Below are 20,060 nucleotides of genomic sequence, written 5' to 3'. Positions count from 1 at the left end.
AGCAGTCCTCCTATAGAATCTAGTAGAAAGCCTTCATCTCTGGACAGTAGAAAAACAAAAGTAGGATCAGCTCTCGTTTTATTTCAGAAGAAACCATGAAAGAAGAGGTGTCCCAATACTTTTGTCCATGTAGCATATTTTGCATGTTATTATCTTCCCTAAACTTTTAAAGTTAAAAATGTAAAGATGGGCTCAGACTGGAATCAGCATGGACAGTGCTGAGCATCACGTTGCTCGCATCAGGACCTCCCTGGTTTGAAAGGCGTCTCCATTGGCTGGGCTGGGCTGGCCTCGTGAGCTTTTAGGCCTGTGGACACTCGTTTTCCTGCTGGATTGAAGACGCAGGGTTTCTTCAGAGAGGAGCTGCCCACACGAATCACACACTTAAACCCCGAACAGGCTGAATAGGATCCCTATCGGCCCGAATGAGAAAAGGGGGAACGGTCAGTCAACAAATTGCATTTAAACACTTAAATAAACAGCCGGCAGCTGATTGGCTGACCCGCAGCCAAACTCTCTGGGAGAGGGGCTCAGGAGGGAACATTCCTTTCCAGATAATAAGCTTTCATTCATTCTCTCTCTCTCTCTCTCTCTCTCTGTCTGTCTCTCTCTCTACCCCCTCGCCCTCCTTTCCTTTCCTAACCTTTATTCCTTCGTTCAGTTGCGTGATGGGAAAGTCAACATGTGCTTTGTGCAGTTAAAGGGACAGTCCAGCCTTTTCGTCCTGATCTGCTGGGTCTGTAGGGTACACTCCTTTACCACTCACACCTCTGAGTTTTATATGGAATGATGATGATGATGATGATGAAGGTAAAATAGTGAATAGAGAATCTCCACTAATGCAGTTCTCTTTAGGGACTACTTTCTGTAGCTGCACTACACCCTGCAGCATGTATCCCTCCACCATTTTAATGATCTGATTTTAAAAGCAGGTTCTAGAGCCGAACTCTTCTCAGAACTCTGGTAGAACCGTGTCTCAGGCATCAGGCAGCGTCTTCATCACCATTAGGTGAAGAACTTTCTGTGAGGAGCTTTTATTAGAGCTTCAGACGTCTGCTTCCCTTCACCTCCACTGTAGAACCACAGCTCTGACTGGAGGAGCTTATCTAGAACCTCCACTGTAGAACAGCTCGTATCCTTGTGTTTGTGTTATGTTGGTATTGGAAGCTCAGCGTTGTGGTTTGAGATGATTGGATACGTGTGTGTGTGTGTGTTTTCTGGTTGTGTGTGTGTGTGTGTGTGTGTGTGTGGCTGCTGAAACTCAGACAGAAGCCCAAAGTGGGTCAGTCGCTGCAGGTTGGGAAACTAGAGAGGGGTGTGTGTGTGTGTGTGTGTGTGTGTGTGTGTGTGTGTGTGTGTGTGTGTGTAGGGCTCCTGAAATCTGACACAGAAAGAGTGGAGAAACTCATTTTACCTGCAGCTCCACTGAGAACACAGAGAGAGAGAGCTGGAAGGAGAGGGATGAGAGAGGGACAAGGGAGAGAGAGGGCTGGAGAGAGAGGGACAAGGGAGACAAGTGTGTGTGTATGTGTGTGTGTGTGTTTGTTAACTGGGCTCTGTGGGGGTTGTACAGGCAGGGGTTGTTGCCTCCTGCAGTTTCAGATGGAATGGAGGCCCGACAGAAGCACAAAGACCCCCGACTGTGGACGTATTCTCCTTCAGGGGTTTAGACAGTTTTACACTCTTAACCTCTCCACCAACCAGACATAAACAGACGTAAAGCCCCCCCATGTAGTCAGTTTCAGTGGAGATACGAGGCTGATGTAGCCTGACCCGGGGGCTGTGTTCACATTACGAGTCTCATTAATCGATTCCGCTGTTTTTGCTCAGATCAGATTTGTCGATCTCAACAGTTCACATTTATTAAAGTAAGACCCCCGATTACACCTGCTCACATTTACACCTTGGCTCACAAATGAAACTTCTGTGTGTGTGTGTTTGTGTGTGTGTGTGTGTGTGTGTGTGTGTGTGTTCTTGGTGCCTCCACTTCCTCTCGTCTACTTCTGTTTTGATGTGGACTATATGTCCAAATGTTTGCGGACACCCCTTTCAGTGAATGCATTCAGCTACTTCAGGTTGATCCCATTGCAGCTTGTTTAGTCCCAGTGGAAGTGGAAGAACTGTGTTCTCTGGAATGATGGTGGTGGAGCTCCATCCAGTACTTTTGGGATGAGTTTAGGGATGATGAGGTGGGATGGTGATCATCACCTACCATCTACATCCTGACCTCACTAATGCTCTTTTCGTGGAATGCAATCAAATCCTCACAGCAATGCTCTGCTCCAGAATCTAGGAGAAAGTCTTCTTCTCTGGACAGTAGAGACAGTTACTCCAACAGAAGCAGGAGAAACTCTCTTAATCCCCTTGATTTTAGAAGAAACAGTGAATGGGCAGGTGTCCCTATACTTTTGTCTAGTACATACAATATAGAGAGGGAGAGAGAGAGAGAGACAGGGAGACAGGATAAAGAGACAGTAAAGAAACAAGGAGAGCGAGAGAGTGTGAACTAAAGAGGGGTAGAGAGAGCAGTGTTGTGAGTGGGCGGTTTTCTCTCTCTCTCTTTCAGCTCTAGTTTCTCTGTTTCTGTCCTTCAGCGGTCAGAGGAAAGTTCCTGGACTTTAGTGCCCGCAGTCCACTCTCATTTCCATGAATATGCAAATCCACAGAGGTGAAAGACCATAGCCCCGCCCACGGGATTGCTTGGTTGCCTAGCAACAGCCATAGAGAGTGTGAGAGAGTGTGTGTGTGTCAGAGAGAGAGAGCGGAGAGAGCGAGGGAGGGAGGGGCTGTAGTTCAGTAACACTCTGGCTGCGGCAGTAGCAGCTCTGGTGCTCCTGTGAGTTCGCGAGTCAGTGTGTGAGTGTGTGTGTGAGTGTGTAGGACAGTGTTGCAGATTCAGTGGGATTTACTCACAGAAAGCACGGCTGGGCGACACTCAGAAGAAGTACTCTCTCTCTCTCCCTGTGGACGGCTGGTCAGTTTTACTGGACTGAATTTCACCTGTTGGAACTCAGCTGTGTGTGAGTGTGTGTGTGTGTGTGTAGTTTGAGTGTATGACTGCACTGGGTAGTGCTGGACCGGACTGTGTGGAGTGGACACACTCTGACCATGTGGACTACTGTACTGTAACACACACGGTAAGAAACACACACTTACCTTGCCTGCGAGAAGTGTGCAAGTGTGTGTGACTGAGAGAGAGTGTGTGTGTGTGTGTGTGTGTGTGTGTGTGTGTGTGTGTGTGTGTGTGTGTGTGTGTCTCTGTGCTGATAATGAGATTAAGTATTAAGGACAGCTTGTTTATATAGAGATGATTCGGGGTCATTAAGGTTTGCACACTCTTCCGTGTGTGTGTGTGTGTGTGTGTGTGTGTGTGTGTGTGTGTGTGTGTGTGTGCGCTTTTGGTTTGGCTTGGCATTAAGGCTGAACCTGTGTGAAAGGGGAAGTGTGTGTTCCCCTCGCTGGCTTAACAGTGAGCTTCGTGCCCACTGGGGAACTTGAGGAGAGTGTGTGATGATGTAGGTAGCAGTTAGCAACATGCTAATCGGTGTACATCCGCTTCCATTACTTATTAGCTACATTAGCCTTGTAGCTCCAGCCTTAGCTGAAACTAAAGCATCAAACGTTAGACCCAGAACCCACCCTGGCTGATGGACTTCATAGGATGTGGGGTTGTAGGTGTGTTTCCGTTACCTTTACATGGACAAAAGTATTGGGACACCTGTTCGTTCGTTGTTTCTTCTGACATCAAGAATATTAAAAGAGCTGATCCTGCTTTTGTTGGAGTAACTGTCTCTACTGTCCAGGAAGGAAGGCTTTCTACTAGATTGCTGTGAGAATTTGATTGCATTCAGCGACAAAAGCATCAGTGAGGTCAGGATCTTGATTGATTGATCATCACCCCACCTCATCCCTTCTAAAGTATTAGATGGAGCTCCTCCACCATCGTTCCAGAGAACACAGTTCCTTCACTGCTCCACAGCTCAACGCTGGGGGGCTTTATACCCCTCCTCTAGCCCACGCCTGGCATTAGGCAGCATGGAGCCAATAGGGTCCTGATGTTGATCTGCTGCAGAGAGTCCTATTCTATTGGCAGTTCTTCTCTACAGGGACTAGACGAGCGGTGTGTGTGCATTTGCAACTTAAAGAAGCTGAATGCATTGATTAGAAGGGGTGTCCACAAACATTTGAACGTACAGTGTAGGTTTTGCCCACAGTCTCTCAGGACTGTGTGTAAATGTGTGTGTGAAAGTTTCTGGTGTCGGTTTGATGTTTTGACAGTAAAGGAGGAAGTGTGTCTCTGTCTCTACAGTGACCACATGCTCTCCTCTGTGGGCAGCAGGACTGTAGTGCGGAAGACCTGCTCCTCGGCCTCACCAGAGTGGCTCCGGCGCTCTTATCTCTGCAGAGGGAACTCAAGAGTGTGTGTTTGCTTGTTTCTGTAGTATTTCGGCCCCCCAGGGGTCCTTTATCTCTCTCAGCTCGGAATCTACAAGCTTGAGGAAACCCAGAAATTGTCTCATTATCTCTGTGTATGTGTATGTATGTATGTGTATGTATGTATGTGTGTGTGTGTGTGTGTGTGTGTGTGTGTGTGTGTGTGTGTGTCTGGAGTGGAGCTGACGGATACAGAGCTTTTTTTTTTTTTGTGCCATCAGTGCCGGATTGAAGAAGGTGAACAAATCCTGATGATCTCAGCGACTCCAGTTCTTCCAGGTGTGTAAAACTGTCCAGATACTCACTCACTCAGATGCATCATCATTTTGGTATAATCAGTACAGTTATGGGAAAAATGGTAGAATAGAATCTTGTTAAGGCTGATGTACTTAATGGACAAAGGTATTTGGACACCTGCTCGTTCACTGTTTCCTCTAAAATTAAGGGTATCAAAAGAGCTTTTGGACAGTTGGATTAACTGTCTCTACTGTCCAGAGAAGAAGACTTTCTACTAGACTCTGGAGGAAGAGCATTGCTGTGAGAATTTAATTGCAGGAGTGTTAGTGAGGTCAGGTTTGTAGATGGATGCTCACCACCTCATCATCATTCCAGAGAACACAGTTCTTCCACTGCTCCACAGCTCCTCAATGCTGGGGGGCTTTATACCCCTCCTCTAGCCTACGCCTGGCATTATTAGGCAGCATTGAGCCAATAGGGTCATGATGTTGATCTGCTCCAGAGAGTCCTATTCTATTGGCAGTACTTCTTCTCTACAGGGAGTAGACAAGCTGTGTGTTGGTGTGCATTTGCACATGTGTGTCAGCAATGAGTGCATCTTAAATGAGCCAAGTGCATTAATTAGAAGGGGTGTCCACAAACATTTGGACATAGTGTATGTGTAAATGAGCCTGAAATGCTCCTTACAACGAGTGTAAGAGAGTTTCCGTCAGGTCCTGCTGTCTGTGTGGGTGTTGATCAGGAGAGCTGCAGAGGTACTGAATGGTGGGTGGGACATACACACACACACACACACACACACACACACACACACACACCATCGCTTTATCTTGCCCAGTGCTGGTGTGTTAATGACAGACGGAGGTCAGACTTCGTAGTTGATATTTAAACGGACGGACTGTGTGTGTGTGTGTGTGTGTGTGTGTGTGTGTGTGTGTGTGTGTGTTTCAGCTGTCCATGCTACTTCATAGCATTTGTTTTATCACCTGTTGGTCAGTTCCCCACCCCTCTCTTTCCCTCTCTGCCTCACACACACACACACACACACACACACACACACACACACACATTCATCTCTCTGTATTCCTTGAATGCACTCTGCTTTCACACTTTGTTCTCTCTCTGTGTGTGTGTGTGTGTGTGTGTGTGTGTGTGTGTGTGTGTGTGTGTGACATATGGTTGTGACCGCTCCTCCACAACTGTGTGGAGTCTCATTACACACACACACACACACCAATGCAGTGTCTTAGTGTAATTTGAATACTGTAGTGGTTTTAAGTGTGTGTGTGTGTGTGTGTGTGGTGGGGGTCGGGGAGGGGTGGGGGGCACTGCTGTACAGTGAACTGGTGTTGATTCTGTCACTCAGGAGAGTCAATCTGTGACCTTGACATATTTGATTCACTTTTGACTCTTTTATGAAACAATTCAGTGAATCATGATTCTCAGATTTCACTGCAATTCTTTTAGTTTGATTCGGAGTCTAGTAAACAGAGCGGAGCCACAGAGTGAACTGGTGTTAAAGCAGTGACCTGCATCTGAACGTGAGCTGGTCTGTGGCTTTAGAATGATTCGGTTTGCTTATTTAAGAAAGGATTTGATTCAATTAAATCAAATTTGGGGTGATTTCAGAATCATTTAAAAATGCACTGAATTCACGAATGTAGCTAGAGAGGTTTTTACACTGTTATGAAGTACAGGCACACATCCGTCAGGGGTGGAGGTACATTTCTAAATGGATGAATTATTACAATTATTTCTGATTCCAAAAGAGCTGATTCTAAAATTGATTCAAAGAGAGTTGATTCTAAGTGAGTTAATTCTAATCCAGCTTAATGGATCTATTTGTTGCTTTTGACGGTTGAGGTGTGTGTGTGTGTGTGTGTGTGTGTGTGTGTGTCAGAACATTGCTAAATCTGTAGTTCTACATTCGGGGGGCGGGGGATGACTCACTAGTTCCTGCACATCACCACAGTGTGTGTAGGAGTGTGAAAGTGTTTCCTCAGCAGAACAGGGTGAATGGTTTCAGTGGAGTCGAGGTGATAACGAAGCCCGGAGCCCTAAATATACCCACACACTCGCTCTTTCTGCTTCATTACACCATTTAAATGTGTGTAAACTCCATAATCCTCTATCATCAGGGGGCAGGAGGTGTAAGGCACAGTGCCAACAGGTATACGTGTTTCGCTTCCAGAGAGTCCTATTCTATTGGCAGTACTTCTGTGTCAGCAATGGGTGCAACATAAAGTAGTTGAATGCATTAATTTGAAGGGGTGTCCACAAACATTTGGACGTTCAGGTCTCCGTCCGGGGCGTTTCTCCAGGCTTAGAGACTTGTTAACAGGAAGGAGGTGTCGCTCCTCGGACTCGATCGCAGTGGTTTTGAGGACTGTGTTTCGGTCATCAGTCCTGTTTTGGACTTTGCGGGCTCACGTTTGTCCTCTATGGACCTTCAGCCTGGTGGGAATTTGGCAAGTTGACCTGTAGGATCAGCCTGTTTGAGTACCCCCGCCTTAGGGCCTGTTCACACCAGGCATTAACAGCGGATTGCTGCGTTGTGATCGGATCGGATCACATTCTGATTTTAGAGTCAGGTGTGAACACCCCCGAGATGCTATGTGATCAGATTATGATCGGATCACTCAAACCACACTGGGAGGTGGTCTGAGATTGGACAACTTCCCACACATCCACATTTTATACAAGTGTAAATGGAGTGTTTTCTGTGATCGGATTCCATCAGACGTGGGAATACGTCTGTCTGAAAAAGCATGAGTAAGAATTACTGTGTTCTGTGTGTGTGTGTGTGTGTGTGTGTGTGTGTGTGTGTGTGTGTGTGTGTGTTTGTCCCCTTGTGGTTGAAACAGTCCGTCACACTTTCTGATAGAGCCATTACGGGAATGTGAGAACCATCTGTTGTTCCACAGCGTCGTAGAACATGAACTGTTCCTCTAAACTGTTCCCCGTCAGGACAGTTCTGATGAGGAACCGTCGTTTACAGGAAGTAAAGGAAAGTGATGTACATGTTTTTTTGTTTCTTTGTTTGTTTTTTTTTTTTTTTTTACGCAGTAAATTAAAATCTGATCTGATCAGATAGGAGCTGCATTTTAATGACAAGTGAGAACCATTTTAATGACAAGTAGACCCGGATACGATCCGGAAACAAACCGCAGGTTAATGCCAGGTGTTAAGTCATTAATTACAACTACAGCTGGCCAATATCACGATATTTTATCGTATCGTGATAACGATATGCTTCTCTGATCATAAGGAGGAGACTGTTGGTGCTTAATAACCACTGATCTGCTGCAGGGTTCATTACTAACAGTGTAATTAGACTGGGATAATTAGATGAAGAGCAGCAGTATGGAAGAGGATCGGAGTCGTAGCTTATGAGAATCTGTTGCTACTGATGTATCGTGATCAATATCGTGTATCACGAAGAAAAAAGTCTTTAAATATCGTGATCTAGGATTTTTACCATATTGCCCAGCCCTAAGTACAGTTGCATTCAGAAAGAGAGAGAGCGAGACGGTGGGTGAGTCGTGGGGGGGGGTTTACTCATTCGTTTGCTCACTTCGGTGGTGCTGTAGAGAAACTGGGGCGAGAGAGAAAGAGAACACATGGGGCGATAACTTTCTCACCTTTTGATCTCCCCCTTCTTGCTCTCTTCATTCTGTCTTTCTCACTTTCACTTTCTCTCTCTCCACAGTTTTACCTCGCTCGCCCTCTCGCTCGCCCTCTTGCTCGCTCTCCCTCACGTCCCTCATAACCTGTCTTGCGTTAGTAAACAGCAGGAGGATGAAAAGCCCTCATGTTTGCATGGATTTCCATGAATACACACGAGCACCAGGCCGGGTCAGACGGACAGACGGACACACAGACATGGAATACAACAGCTCAATCAGAGCCGCGATGCGGGTTCTCGGTTCTTGGTTCTTGGTTCTCGGTTCTCGGTTCTCTGGTTTGTTGCACTCATATCTCCTCTCCAACCCCGACTCAAAGCCCCACTGATCTTCTGAGGGTGTTTCTGTTGTATATGGCTTCATAGAGTAGAATCCATTACAGTATTCATTAATAAATAGTGCAACAAATCATATTTAATAAAGAATATATAATTTAGACCCTCCTCAGACAGGGGGGAGGAGTCTGAAAGCACACAAATTTGTGATTAGCACCAATCCTAGACAGGGGGAGGAGTCTGAGAAGAAGTGAGGTGGTAATTAGACCAATCATAATCTGGGGGAGGAACAAGGTGGTGATGAGGGGCAATTCTAGTCGGGGGTCTCAAAACAAACCACTTAATGATTAGGACCAATCATAGACGGGGGAGGAGTATCAGAACAGAACTCAAACAAAGATCTGAGAGTAGCTGGTGTTGGAGCTGGTGGGACTTCAGTGCTCTTGTTCTGGTACCTGCTGCTGCTGCTGCTCCACCTGCACGAGGCCACGCTGTGTTACATAAGCATTAGCCCAGGATTAGCCCGCTGACTGCGAACAATACAGCTAAAGCTAGCGCTCACGCTTCCTCACTCTTCCTCACCGTGCTCAGATTAGGCCTGTGAGGAAACCGCTTTGGAGAGGGAGCGAGTTTCGCCTGAGCCTCCACTCCCTCTTTCTCTTTTTTATGGTTTATTGTGTTGTGTTGAGGGTTTATGGTTTAAGCGTCTGCAGAGAGCTGTACTGGTTAGAATAGTTCTCATATACGGTGCGGTTCAGTCGAGGACTCTGCGTGTTTGAGCTGCTTGCAGGAAACCTGGCTGGTGTTATTAGCCCTGGGGCCATGGCTGTGAGTGGGCCGCATACAGAGTGTACGGAGTGTATTGAGGGTGGTGTTTATTGAAGTGCAGCAGTGAAGCATCGCTCCTCTGGGCTGGAGCCCTTTGCTGTTGCCGTGTTCTGAATAAATCCATCCCATAATCCCTCTGGAGTCGCCACCCTTAACTGAGGAGCTTCATATGGACGTTCTCCCAGCTGGGCTCTGGTGTGACCGTAGGCTCCTCCTCCTGGTTCCTGCTGGTTCGGAGGCTGAAAGGATGATGAAGGAGTTGGTGTGGAAATTGGGACAGTGCTTAAGGGCGTCTCGGGTTCTAGGCCGGATATCGAGAGCGGGTTCTAAAATAGGAAGCTTAGCCTGAGTGAAGGGAGCGACCCGGTGTGTGTTAGCTGGAGAAGTCAGTAATTAGCTTGATAATTGCCCGATTTGCATCTCGAGAGGATTTCAGAGTCTAGCTTCGGCTTTGTTGGTTTGATTTGATGGAAGTGTGTGTTACCTTAAATGGTCATTAATGATTAAATAATACATAAATATTATTATATAATTCAGTTAGATAATATATTAAGTAATACATAAATTACATTAAATAATTACATAAATAGGAAAGTAAAATCAGATACGTGTTTTCTGCTGTTTTGTGAAAGTGGTCAAGTCTATTTTGAGAGATTCATTTATTTATATATTATTTGTATTTTTTATATATATATATATTAAATAATATACTCATAGTTGTGATGTCATAGTAACAGTAATGATTATTATGTGGCTTATAACTTCAGTGTGAATGGGCGGAGCTAAATGGTCGCAGTCTGAGTGGGCATAAAAAAAAACAATTAAAAACATGTATCTCCAAAATGGCGACTTTACAGAAGCTGTTCTGAGCTTTGAATGGAAGTCGATGTAAAATAGGACTTTACTCTAAGTTTATTCTGAATTCTGTATACGGTGTGAAGAAGCAGCCAAGGGTTCAAACCATGGAGAAAACTAAAACCGGGAAAAATTGGAGATGCATGTTTTTCATTGGACGGCAGCGATATGCAGTTTCCATGGAGAGTGTAACTAATAGTGTATTTTGAAAGCTGAACGATTTTCACTACAAACTACACTACAAACGTCACACCCTTGTTTCAGTAAGCTGACCTTAAAGCTGACCCTTTAAAATGAGCTTCTGTAATTGTGCTGCTGGACTTTCCGGATGTTTTTTATATGATTAAAATTGATTTGGCATATTTTCCGCACATTATAGCTAATATTCTGTGGCTGTTGTTGTTGAGCTCAGTGTTGTTCAGGCCTGCGCCTGGTCTCCCCGGCGGTTAACTCGTGTACATGTGCGCCTGTTTGCTGTGGTAACCTGCTTGAGTCAGGCTTGTGTTTGGATGGGGCTGTATCGGCCTGCGGGAGCCGTAACCCGAGCAGTTGTGTAAGAGGCAGGTGTTGCGTTACCTTAACTCTTCTCACACACCTGCCTGAACACACCTGATGCTCTCTTGGCAAGGACGCACAGCTAGCAGCACCACCAGGTCGGAGCTGTATTAGCTGCCGTATCTGATACCAGGTCAGTTTGGATTAGAGGCCTTCTTCTCCTGTAGAACTAACCGGGACGACATTCTGCATGACCCACGAGCAGCATGGTAAGTGGCCATGCGGGACTCTTCAGTGGGGCGGAGTTAGCGGTGCTGTTTTTTTTTCGTTGCTGCTGATCGTAGTTAAAGGAGCAGTTCAGTGAAAAATCAGAGTATCATGACTGATCTTTCTGACCCCAGATTCCCAGATCAGCCAAGACATGTTTGGTTTCTGACGTGTGCTGCTTTAGGTTACAGTGGGAAATGCTAGGCTAGCATCGCTAACAAACACTGGATTTAGACTGTCACCAGTTTACTAATCTCTGTAAACACACCCCAACAGTGGTTTATCTCTCAGAGCTCCTCCAGATCTTCATTAGTTTGGTAGATGGATGTGGTTTAAAAGGCGGTGGGACTTACTTTAGTCTAGAAAACCAACAGAATCTTCTCAGCAGAGCTGAGGACCGCTGGAGGACCGCTGGAGGACCGCTGGAGGACCGCTGGAGGACCGCTGGAGGACCGCTGGAGGACCGCTGGAGGAACCGGATCCACGGTCATCTCAGCACAGTGGCCTCCTTTCCACTGCAGGGTACGGAGGGTAACTGCTCTGGTGGCTTTTAACACACGAGCACAGTTCAACAGGAAGCGCCTACAAAGCTGACCCCGGTTTTGTCCGCACGGTTAGCTAACCGTACTTTGGGCCACAGAATTGTTCCGTGGGTGGGATTAATGGCAGAGGGATCGGCCGACTGGCTCCACCTTCGTGCTGCAAGATCCTTGGTCTATAGAAAATGATGATACCTTATCTTGGTCTATCAAGCCGTAGCTATATATTAGCAAAGTGCTAACTGCATGCCGAAGTCGTCACATGCACGCGTCGAACCTCGTTATTTGGCGCTACATCTATAAACTGGTCTCCTTGGCGGGGATTGAGACAGTGCAGATTACACCATGCTAACAGATGAGTTCACCAGGCTTCTGTGAGTTAGCTGTTGTTAGCTAGCTGCATGAGCCTCGTTGTCATAGTGCAAAACTTGGACATGAAACTGTTGCATCATCATTACGAGACGCCATGTGTGCACCTCCGGGTCCTGATTTAGCTACTCGGCTAGAAAAAGAAACCGTGGAACGGTATGGCACGGCCTTAGTACACATGTAGCCCCAACATATGACTAGTGGGGCGTTGTGCGGCTGTCCGACGAACCTTTTAAGCGAATAAATGAAGATTTTGGGTGTGTTTACCAAAACAAAATTGTTGTGTTTGTTAGCAACGTTAGCCTAACTTCTTTCATTGTGAACTCCCATCAAGCTGACATCAGATCTGAGGTCAGTGACCAATCAAGAAACTTGGATTCTTCACCAGACCTTTCCTTTAAGGTGTACCTCAGGGTGCAGCCTTTGGGCCACTGTTGTTGTTGAATGTCACATGCTTCACTTGAATAGTTAATCATGTAGGGTTTTGTGTTATTTGGGTCTTCCTCTGGGCTTTCTTCCTCTCGCATGCCATCTCACTAATTCACTCGCTCTCTCGCTCGCCTTCACAAAAGAGCGAGTTTGGTTTCGCCCTTCGCCGTTTATTTATTATGGCAACAAAGAGACGGGCACAAAGGCTCTGTCCCTTCTTATGTAACTCGCCCTGCTCTGCACAGCCAGTCCGGCAGACTTGGGGAGGACAGAGGCAGATGAAACACACTGCGCACGTTTGGGACTTTTGGACTTTTGGAGTCCAGTATTGGGTTGAACAGCCCTGCAGTGCAGCAGTGATGATGAGGGAGCTCTGTGCTGAGGCTTCGGGTGTATTGTCATGTTCTTTTTGGGTATAAAGAGCAGCTCCTACTTAAATAATGATCTGATCAGTTTTCCGTTCCAAACCCAGAACTAAACCAGACGTATTTTATTTATTGGACAATTGCACAGATTCCAAACATATACAAAAAAAATGGGCAGGTTTTTGGCCATTTTTATAAATTGCAGTAATATATTAGTTTCCATATGGGTTGTTGTTTGACTATTGATTATTGTTTGGATTGAAGCCCTTTGGGCCCCAAAAGTGGTCTAAACACCTGAATGTCCCGACATCACAGCTACTGCATACGCTGTATGGTCGCATCACTCTTAATTATGTACAGTCCTCTGTTGAATTAGGAGCAGAGCAGAGCTCCGGTGCTGTAATACTGCAGTGTCAGTGTCAGTTTGTGTGTTGTTATCTTCCTAAGCAATCCCACATGACTCTCAACGCTTGCTTAGTGTTTCAGTGGGAGGTTTGATGAATCATGTTATTCATGTAAATCTACAGCAGAAATGACTGAAAACTGCAGGCCGGACTTTAACCATCGCACTACTGGTTCAGCAGTGCAGAACATCTAGATCTTTAGAAATGTAATCAGAATATGATATTTTGTCCACGTTGGCCAAAAAAGCCAAAGACAAAGCCCTTCTGATGGCGTTGGTCAAAACCTGCTTCGTACCCTAGAGCCTTTCGAGCTCAGCGGCTGAACTCAACCCAACAAACTTCAAGGCGTGTGGAGGACAATCATCTAGCGTCCAGCGGCTGAGGTGGTGGAATGACGTTCCCCCGGGGGACTAAATGAGCGCTAATCTTGCACTTGCACCATCGACAGGTGATGTAAATAGAGCTCACGATCTGGTTCCAGTGGCTCCCGCCAAAGGCTGGATCTACATATTAGGCAGAGAGTGATCAGTCAGTTCTCAAAGGTTCTTAAAGAACCAAACCGTGATGTTCTAGACAATGACTGGGTCAGAACATCTCCAAAACATCAGGCAGGTGCCAGTCCCAGTGTGCAGTGGTCAGTACCTACCCAAAGTGCTTCACGGAAGAACAACCAAGGGTCATTGATGCTCATGGTCTTGGTCTTGGTGCCACAGGACATCTTTAGAGGTCTGGTAGAGGCCATGCCTCGATGGGTCAGAGTTGTTTTTGGTGGTTTTAATGTTATGGCTGGTTGGTGTGTTTCCGCAGGCATTGAGGCCTAATGTGTAGTTTGTACCTAGCTGTCAGGTGGTGTGCATTGGAGTATGTAGGTATCAGCACTGGCTTTTGTGTGCAGCATTATCTAAGCTCATAAGTAGTGGGATGATGATTAGCCTTATTTTTTAGGTAATTAAGAAATTAGCCTGGTCTTTCTGGAAATTCCACATTTTTTAGGTTCTGAAAAGATCAACCTCGTCACACGAGATGTTTTCTTAGTGGATAACCAAGCACAGCTTGACAGCCACAAGAGCGTTAGAGTTTTCAAGTTGTTGGATGATCACCACCCCACCTCATCACCCCCAACTCCAATAGTACTGGATGGAGCTCCTCCACCATCATTCCAGAGAGCACAGTTCTTCCACTGCTCCACAGCTCCTCAATGCTGGGGGGCTTTATACCCCTCTAGCCCACGCCTGGCAGTACTTCTCTACAGGGACTGCCTTAAAGTAGCTGGATGCATTCATTGGAAGGGGTGTCCACAAACATTTGGACATACCGTATGTAAATATTAGGTCTGCTGGTCTGATTCACATTCGGGTGGATGTGTTGAATCGGGGTGTATCAGCGTTCAGGGCATGTCAGAACTGGAGGTGAAGCTGGCATGCTAGCGTGGGGAATGTTCCGGTGCGGATGGCAGGGCGCTGAGTCAGGCTCTGTGATCATCTACCTGCAGGGGTTCAGGCGGCACCTCTACAGGACGTGGGCGAGTGGACGAGCTCCATGAGAGTGTGGGGGAAGATGCGGGGGATGTGATCTGTTCACAAATACAGAAGTGTTCATTATCCTCTCCACTGCTGTGTCCTCCAAGACCCCCTAGCCACTCCACTCTCTCTCTCTCTCTCTCTCTCTCTCTCTCTCTCGTCAGCAGTGCTGTTGGCAGTAGTGACGGTTAGCTGTTGAACCGGTTTACTGAACCACAGCACTGGTGACTGCTCAGTGTGTGTGGAGAAAAAACACACACACACACACACACACACACACACACACACACAAACACATACACTAGAGCTCTATACATATTCATAGTCCATACATATAGACTGTAAGTAATAAAGTGGCCAGTGAGTGGACGCAAAAGGTAGGGGTTTCTAATAAAGTGGCCAGTGAGTGGACGCAAAAGGTAGGGGTTTCTAATAAAGTGGCCAGTGAGTGGACGCAAAAGGTAGGGGTTTCTAATAAAGTGGCCAGTGAGTGGAAGCACAAGGTAGGGGTTTCCAATAAAGTGGCCAGTTAGTGGAAGCACAAAGTAGGGGTTTCTAATAAAGTGGCCAGTGAGTGGAAGCACAAAGTAGGGGTTTCTAATAAAGTGGCCAGTGAGTGGAAGCACAAGGTGGGGGTTTCCAATAAAGCGGCCAGTGAGTGGAAGCACAAGGTGGGGGTTTCCAATAAAGTGGCCAGTGAGTGGAAGCACAAGGTAGGTGTTTCTAATAAAGTGACCAGTCCATGTAATAAAGAACATTCTTTATATTTCTCTCTCTCTCTCTCTCTCGCTAGTTGGTGATGTCTGGGCGTGATCAGTGTGAAGGCGGGATGTTTGAGGATGAGTCTGACCAGGACAGTGCTGCAGGGTCAGAGCTGTCGGACGGAGGAAGAGGAGGAGAGAAAGAGGAAGCACTACGACTCTACTTACCTGGAGACAAGTCAGTCTACTTCACTGTAAACACACACCTGCACAACCCACACATTCAGCCAATAGCTGTAAGGGCTACATTAGAATTAGCAGTTTGCTTTGGGTATACCTTCACTATGTGTCCAAAAGTATCTAGACAGCCCTTCATAAAGATGCCCCCCCATTGCCGACAGTGGCATTTACACACAGCTTGTATAATCTCCACAGACAAACACTGACCGATAGAATGATGGGGTGCTCTGGAGCAGCCGTGATCACATGATCCCCTCAGGTCACCGTGCCCAATGCTGAGTGTGGGCTAGGGGGGTATAAAGCTCCCCATCATCAAGCTCTGGGATTCTGTGAAGTAGGGATGGAGCTCCATCCAGTACATTTGGGATGAGTTGGAATGGTTGAACTAATGATCCAACGTCAGAACCTGATCTCTCTGATGCTCTCACTCTCAATCAAATTTTATTTGGGGGGCAAACGCCCGGCTAATACCCTTGATTTCAGAAGAAACGCTGGAGGAACAGTGCACTGGACTCGTGGTGCAGCTTCATGTTCATCAGAATATCTTTGTGGGTTTAAGGAGTTCAGATTTAAATGCTAAAAGCTTTTTTCTAAAACATTAAAACCCCTTCTTTTCTCATGCTGGTTCTTTTCTCAGGGCTGTGGAGTTGAGTATGAACCCCGCGGGGATCACTGACCTCTCGGCTCGCTCGTCTGCCTCCCTAAATGAGGAGCAGTTTGAGGATTATGGAGAGGGAGAAGACGGGGAGTACAACTCCATCAGCCCAGAGGACGACCCACGCACAAACGGATACTCTGACCTGGGCTCCTCCGGACCTTCTAGGTGGGTGTGTGGATGTGTGTGCGCACCTTCTTGGCCCTATTGGCACCATGCTGCCTAATGCCAGGCGTGAACCAGAGGAGGAGTATAAAGACCCCCAGCATTGAGGAGCTGTGTAGCAGTGGAAGGGCTGCGTTCTCTGGAATGATGGATGGGGGTCATGTTGGGGATAATCATTGTCCAACATCCTGACCTCATTAAGTACAATCAAATCCTCACAGCAATGTTCCAGCTCCAATACCTAGTAGAAAGTCTTCTTCTCTGGACAGTAGAGACAGTTACTCCAACTAAAGCAGGATCAGCTCTTGTAATCCCCTTGATTTCAGGTGGAACCGTGAACGAGCAGGTGTCCCAATACTTTAGGTCACTTTAAGGTTCCTCTGAGAGTTATTTCCGAGTCATTCGGACTTGAAGCGGTGGGCTTGGCTGTCTCTGCAGTGTGTGAGGGCTTCAGTGAGTGATGAAGCAGACAGACTGAAACTCTGACATCACAGCCTGCAGTGCTATAGCGGAAAGTAGCGGGACACTCCCAACACACACGCCGAGTCACACACATCTCCGTCTCATATGAGGCAACTCAGACCTGGGAACTCCGCTGTCCAGCTCATCTCACAGTGGTGGTGTAAGACTAAGCCTGAAGTGAGTAAGCGTTCAGAGGAACCTTACAGTGATGTAATGTGGTTCTCCTCCTGCTCTCCTGCGTGCTGGACCTGCCAAGACATGTTCGGTGGTTCGTCGGTGTTACACTGGAGCTTCAGACCATGTGGCGGCGTTCAGGGATCTCTAGTAGACTAATTGCTTGTGTGGGTTCTGAGTTGCTGTTATCTAGAACGTTAAACTAAATTTAGCCGCTGCTAAAATGCAGTACTTTCAGTCCTTGTTGATGGATACCGGCATGCCATATGTTTTTAACTTCCGTCTATGCGTACATACTATACTGACCATTAAGGTACTCAGATGGGATTGGTATCGGACGATACTCAACATGGGGGTACTTAGATCAGAATTGGCCAGTACTCAGAATTAATGTGCTCAGATTGGTAATGGTCGATGTACTTGGATTGGATCAGTATCGGACGATACTCAACATTAGGGTGTTATTAGATCGGCTTGGGTCAAAAAACACCAGATCGGGTCATCTCTGGTTGAAGTGTCCAGAACTGATATGGGAACTGACTCAGTAGATGTGTGGAAGAAAGGAGTGATGTAAGAGTGTGTAGAACTGAGCTCTCACAGAACTGTAGCTTTGTGTTGGAGCAGACAGCAGTGCAGATGTATAGGTGAGATGGAGGAAATGGTGTGTGTGTGTGTGTGTGTGTGTGTGTGTGTGTGTGTGTTGGGTAATGTTTGTGTGATTCACTGCTTGGTGTTTAATAATAGAGGGTTTAGAAAGAGGATATCCTGTACAGCAGTGCAATTGATGACGCCTCAGAGTGTGTGTGTGTGTGTGTGTGTGTGTGTGTGTGTGTGTGTGTGTGTGAGTGTGTGTGATGTTTAGGGGCTGTAGGGAGAGGGGTTGAGAGATGGTTTATCGTCATGTTCCTATTATTATGGTGTTCATATTTACTGCAGGTGTATATATCCACCCACCCATGTGTCATTCCACCCACCCCTCCTGTCCCCCCATCCAACGAGCCGTCCTTCCCTTCACCCACCCACCCGTCAGTCCTTCCACCCATGGGAATATCCATCCATCTACCTGTCCACCCATCCACCTGTTTTTAGATGAAGCAAGGTGGTTCTGCTGTTTGATGTGGTTCTACTGTTTGGTTCTGAAAGCCCTAACAAGATCTAGGTAGTTCTATAAAGTGTGTGTGTGTGTGTGTGTGTGTGTGTGTGTGTGTGTGTGTGTGTGTGTGTCAGAATTAGTATGAGGCTGTGGATGGATGCTGGCAGATGGCCAGATCAATAAGCAGTAGCAGTGTGTTTTCTCACACACACACACACACACACACACACACACACACACACACACACGTCTCCTCATGCCTGTGCAGCTGCTGAGGTGTTTCTTAGCAGGGTCGGTTCTTCAGGGACTTGTATTTTAATTTAACTGGTTAGTCTGTGTGTGTGAGTGTGTGTATAAGAAGTGTGTCTTATTTTCTGTGTGTGTGTGTGTGTGTGTGTGTGTGTGTGTGTGTGTGTGTGTGTGTGTCCGCAGTGCGGGTCAGACTCCACGGAAGGTGCAGCAGGTGAACGGGGATCATCCGGAGCTTTTCTGCTCACACTGCTGCAAAAAATTCACTCAACTGAACGAGCTCGAGAACCGTCTGAGGAACATTAAAACACACAGGTAACACATGCGCACACACACACACACTTTCCTGTATTAATGATGTATGCTGTTCCTCTACAAAGTGGCATCCATACTCCATGAAGCCCCAGCTTGCTCGCACACACACACACACACACACACACACACACACACCCTTCAGTTGAGGATAAAGCTGTAGAAAGTCAGTTTGCTGACTGTGCACTCTTCCTTCAGTGTGCTCACCCCCTATCTCTTTTGTCCTCATTCCCCCTGTGAACAGAGCAGAAATAAGGAGTAGCGTGTGTGTGTGTGCGTATATGAGGGTGTGTGTGCTGCATGTAGAGCTTCCAGAGCTTCATTAGTCCTCTCAATAATCCTATAATAGTCCTCGCAATAATTATTCTATAAAGAACCGTGTCTGTAAAAGAACATTTACATTGGTAGAGAACCTCTATTGAAGTCCATTGATGTGAAGGTTCTTTAAGCAGATCAGCCATAACATTAAAACCACCTGCCTAACATTGAGTAGGTCCCCCTCAACACGTCGAGGCATGGACTCTACGAGACGTCTGAAGGCGTCCTGTGAGATCTGGCACCAAGACTAACGTTAGCAGCAGATCCTTTAAGCCAATAAAGTTGTGAGGTGGGACCTCCATGAGCATCAATGATTCTTGCTGGTCCTTCCTTGGAGCACCTTTGGTAGCCACTGACCACCAGCTCCAGATTAATTTCTGTGGGGTTAGAAAGGGATGCCAAAAAAAATCCCAGATGGAATGTGTTGGTGTCCCAATAATTTGGTCCACATAGTGTATATCCACCTCTTGACAGGTGCCATTGGAAGCAGTTCATCAGTGTTGTTCACTGGCAGCTGGCAGTGGTTTTAATGTTATGGCTGATCGGTGTATGTTAGCCTCCTGACGATGTAAGAAGTTCTCACTAGTTTGGAAGTTTAGAGCTTCTGGCGGTCAGTGGGGGTCTTTAGCACAGAATCAGAGTTTGTTTGTTTGTTTGTTTGTTTGTTTAACAGCATTTCTGATCTCTTTCAGCCCCAACAGAAAAATCTCCAGCACAGCATTCGGCAGGTAGGCCTGTCATCGTGTGTGTGTGTGTGTGTGTGTGTGTGTGTGTGTGTGTGTGTGTGTGGTTGTCCATAGTTACTCATTACTCACACATGCACACTGCCCCAAGGTCACCTCTGTGATTACAGATAGCTGTGTGTTAGTTAATAGGGTCATTTGGTCTTGTTGTTTTGAGGTTTAGAGGCAGTAATGAACTGGGGCACGGTGGTCCGGTGATTAGCGTGTGGGCCTCTCCGCCCCTGTCCAGGTGGAGTTTAAATTTTTCC

At 46.6% G+C, this 20,060-nt stretch overlaps 1 protein-coding gene across 6 annotated transcripts in view; it reads left to right on the top strand.

The window, feature by feature from the left end:
- The window catches only part of rab11fip4b (RAB11 family interacting protein 4 (class II) b), a 36,857-nt gene that overhangs the window by 4,876 nt on the left and 11,921 nt on the right, over nucleotides 1–20,060 (top strand). The window contains exons 1-6 of one of the 6 annotated variants that reach the window (XM_072683322.1): nucleotides 3,051–3,137; nucleotides 4,656–4,713; nucleotides 15,494–15,639; nucleotides 16,279–16,464; nucleotides 18,623–18,754; nucleotides 19,762–19,797. In XM_072683322.1, coding sequence (XP_072539423.1) covers nucleotides 15,500–15,639; nucleotides 16,279–16,464; nucleotides 18,623–18,754; nucleotides 19,762–19,797 — 494 coding nt within the window. In that variant the 5' untranslated portion in view covers nucleotides 3,051–3,137; nucleotides 4,656–4,713; nucleotides 15,494–15,499. Of the gene's footprint in view, nucleotides 1–2,559; nucleotides 3,138–4,320; nucleotides 4,419–4,655; nucleotides 4,714–15,493; nucleotides 15,640–16,278; nucleotides 16,465–18,622; nucleotides 18,755–19,761; nucleotides 19,798–20,060 lie in introns of those variants that run through there. The other 5 variants (XM_072683323.1, XM_072683324.1, XM_072683320.1 and 2 more) reach the window with 5 other exon arrangements.

Source organism: Salminus brasiliensis, chromosome 7, assembly GCF_030463535.1.
Source record: "Salminus brasiliensis chromosome 7, fSalBra1.hap2, whole genome shotgun sequence".
NCBI lineage: Eukaryota > Metazoa > Chordata > Actinopteri > Characiformes > Bryconidae > Salminus > Salminus brasiliensis.
The sequence above is the reverse complement of the archived record's forward strand: the minus strand, read 5'-3'. Positions and strand labels throughout refer to the sequence as shown.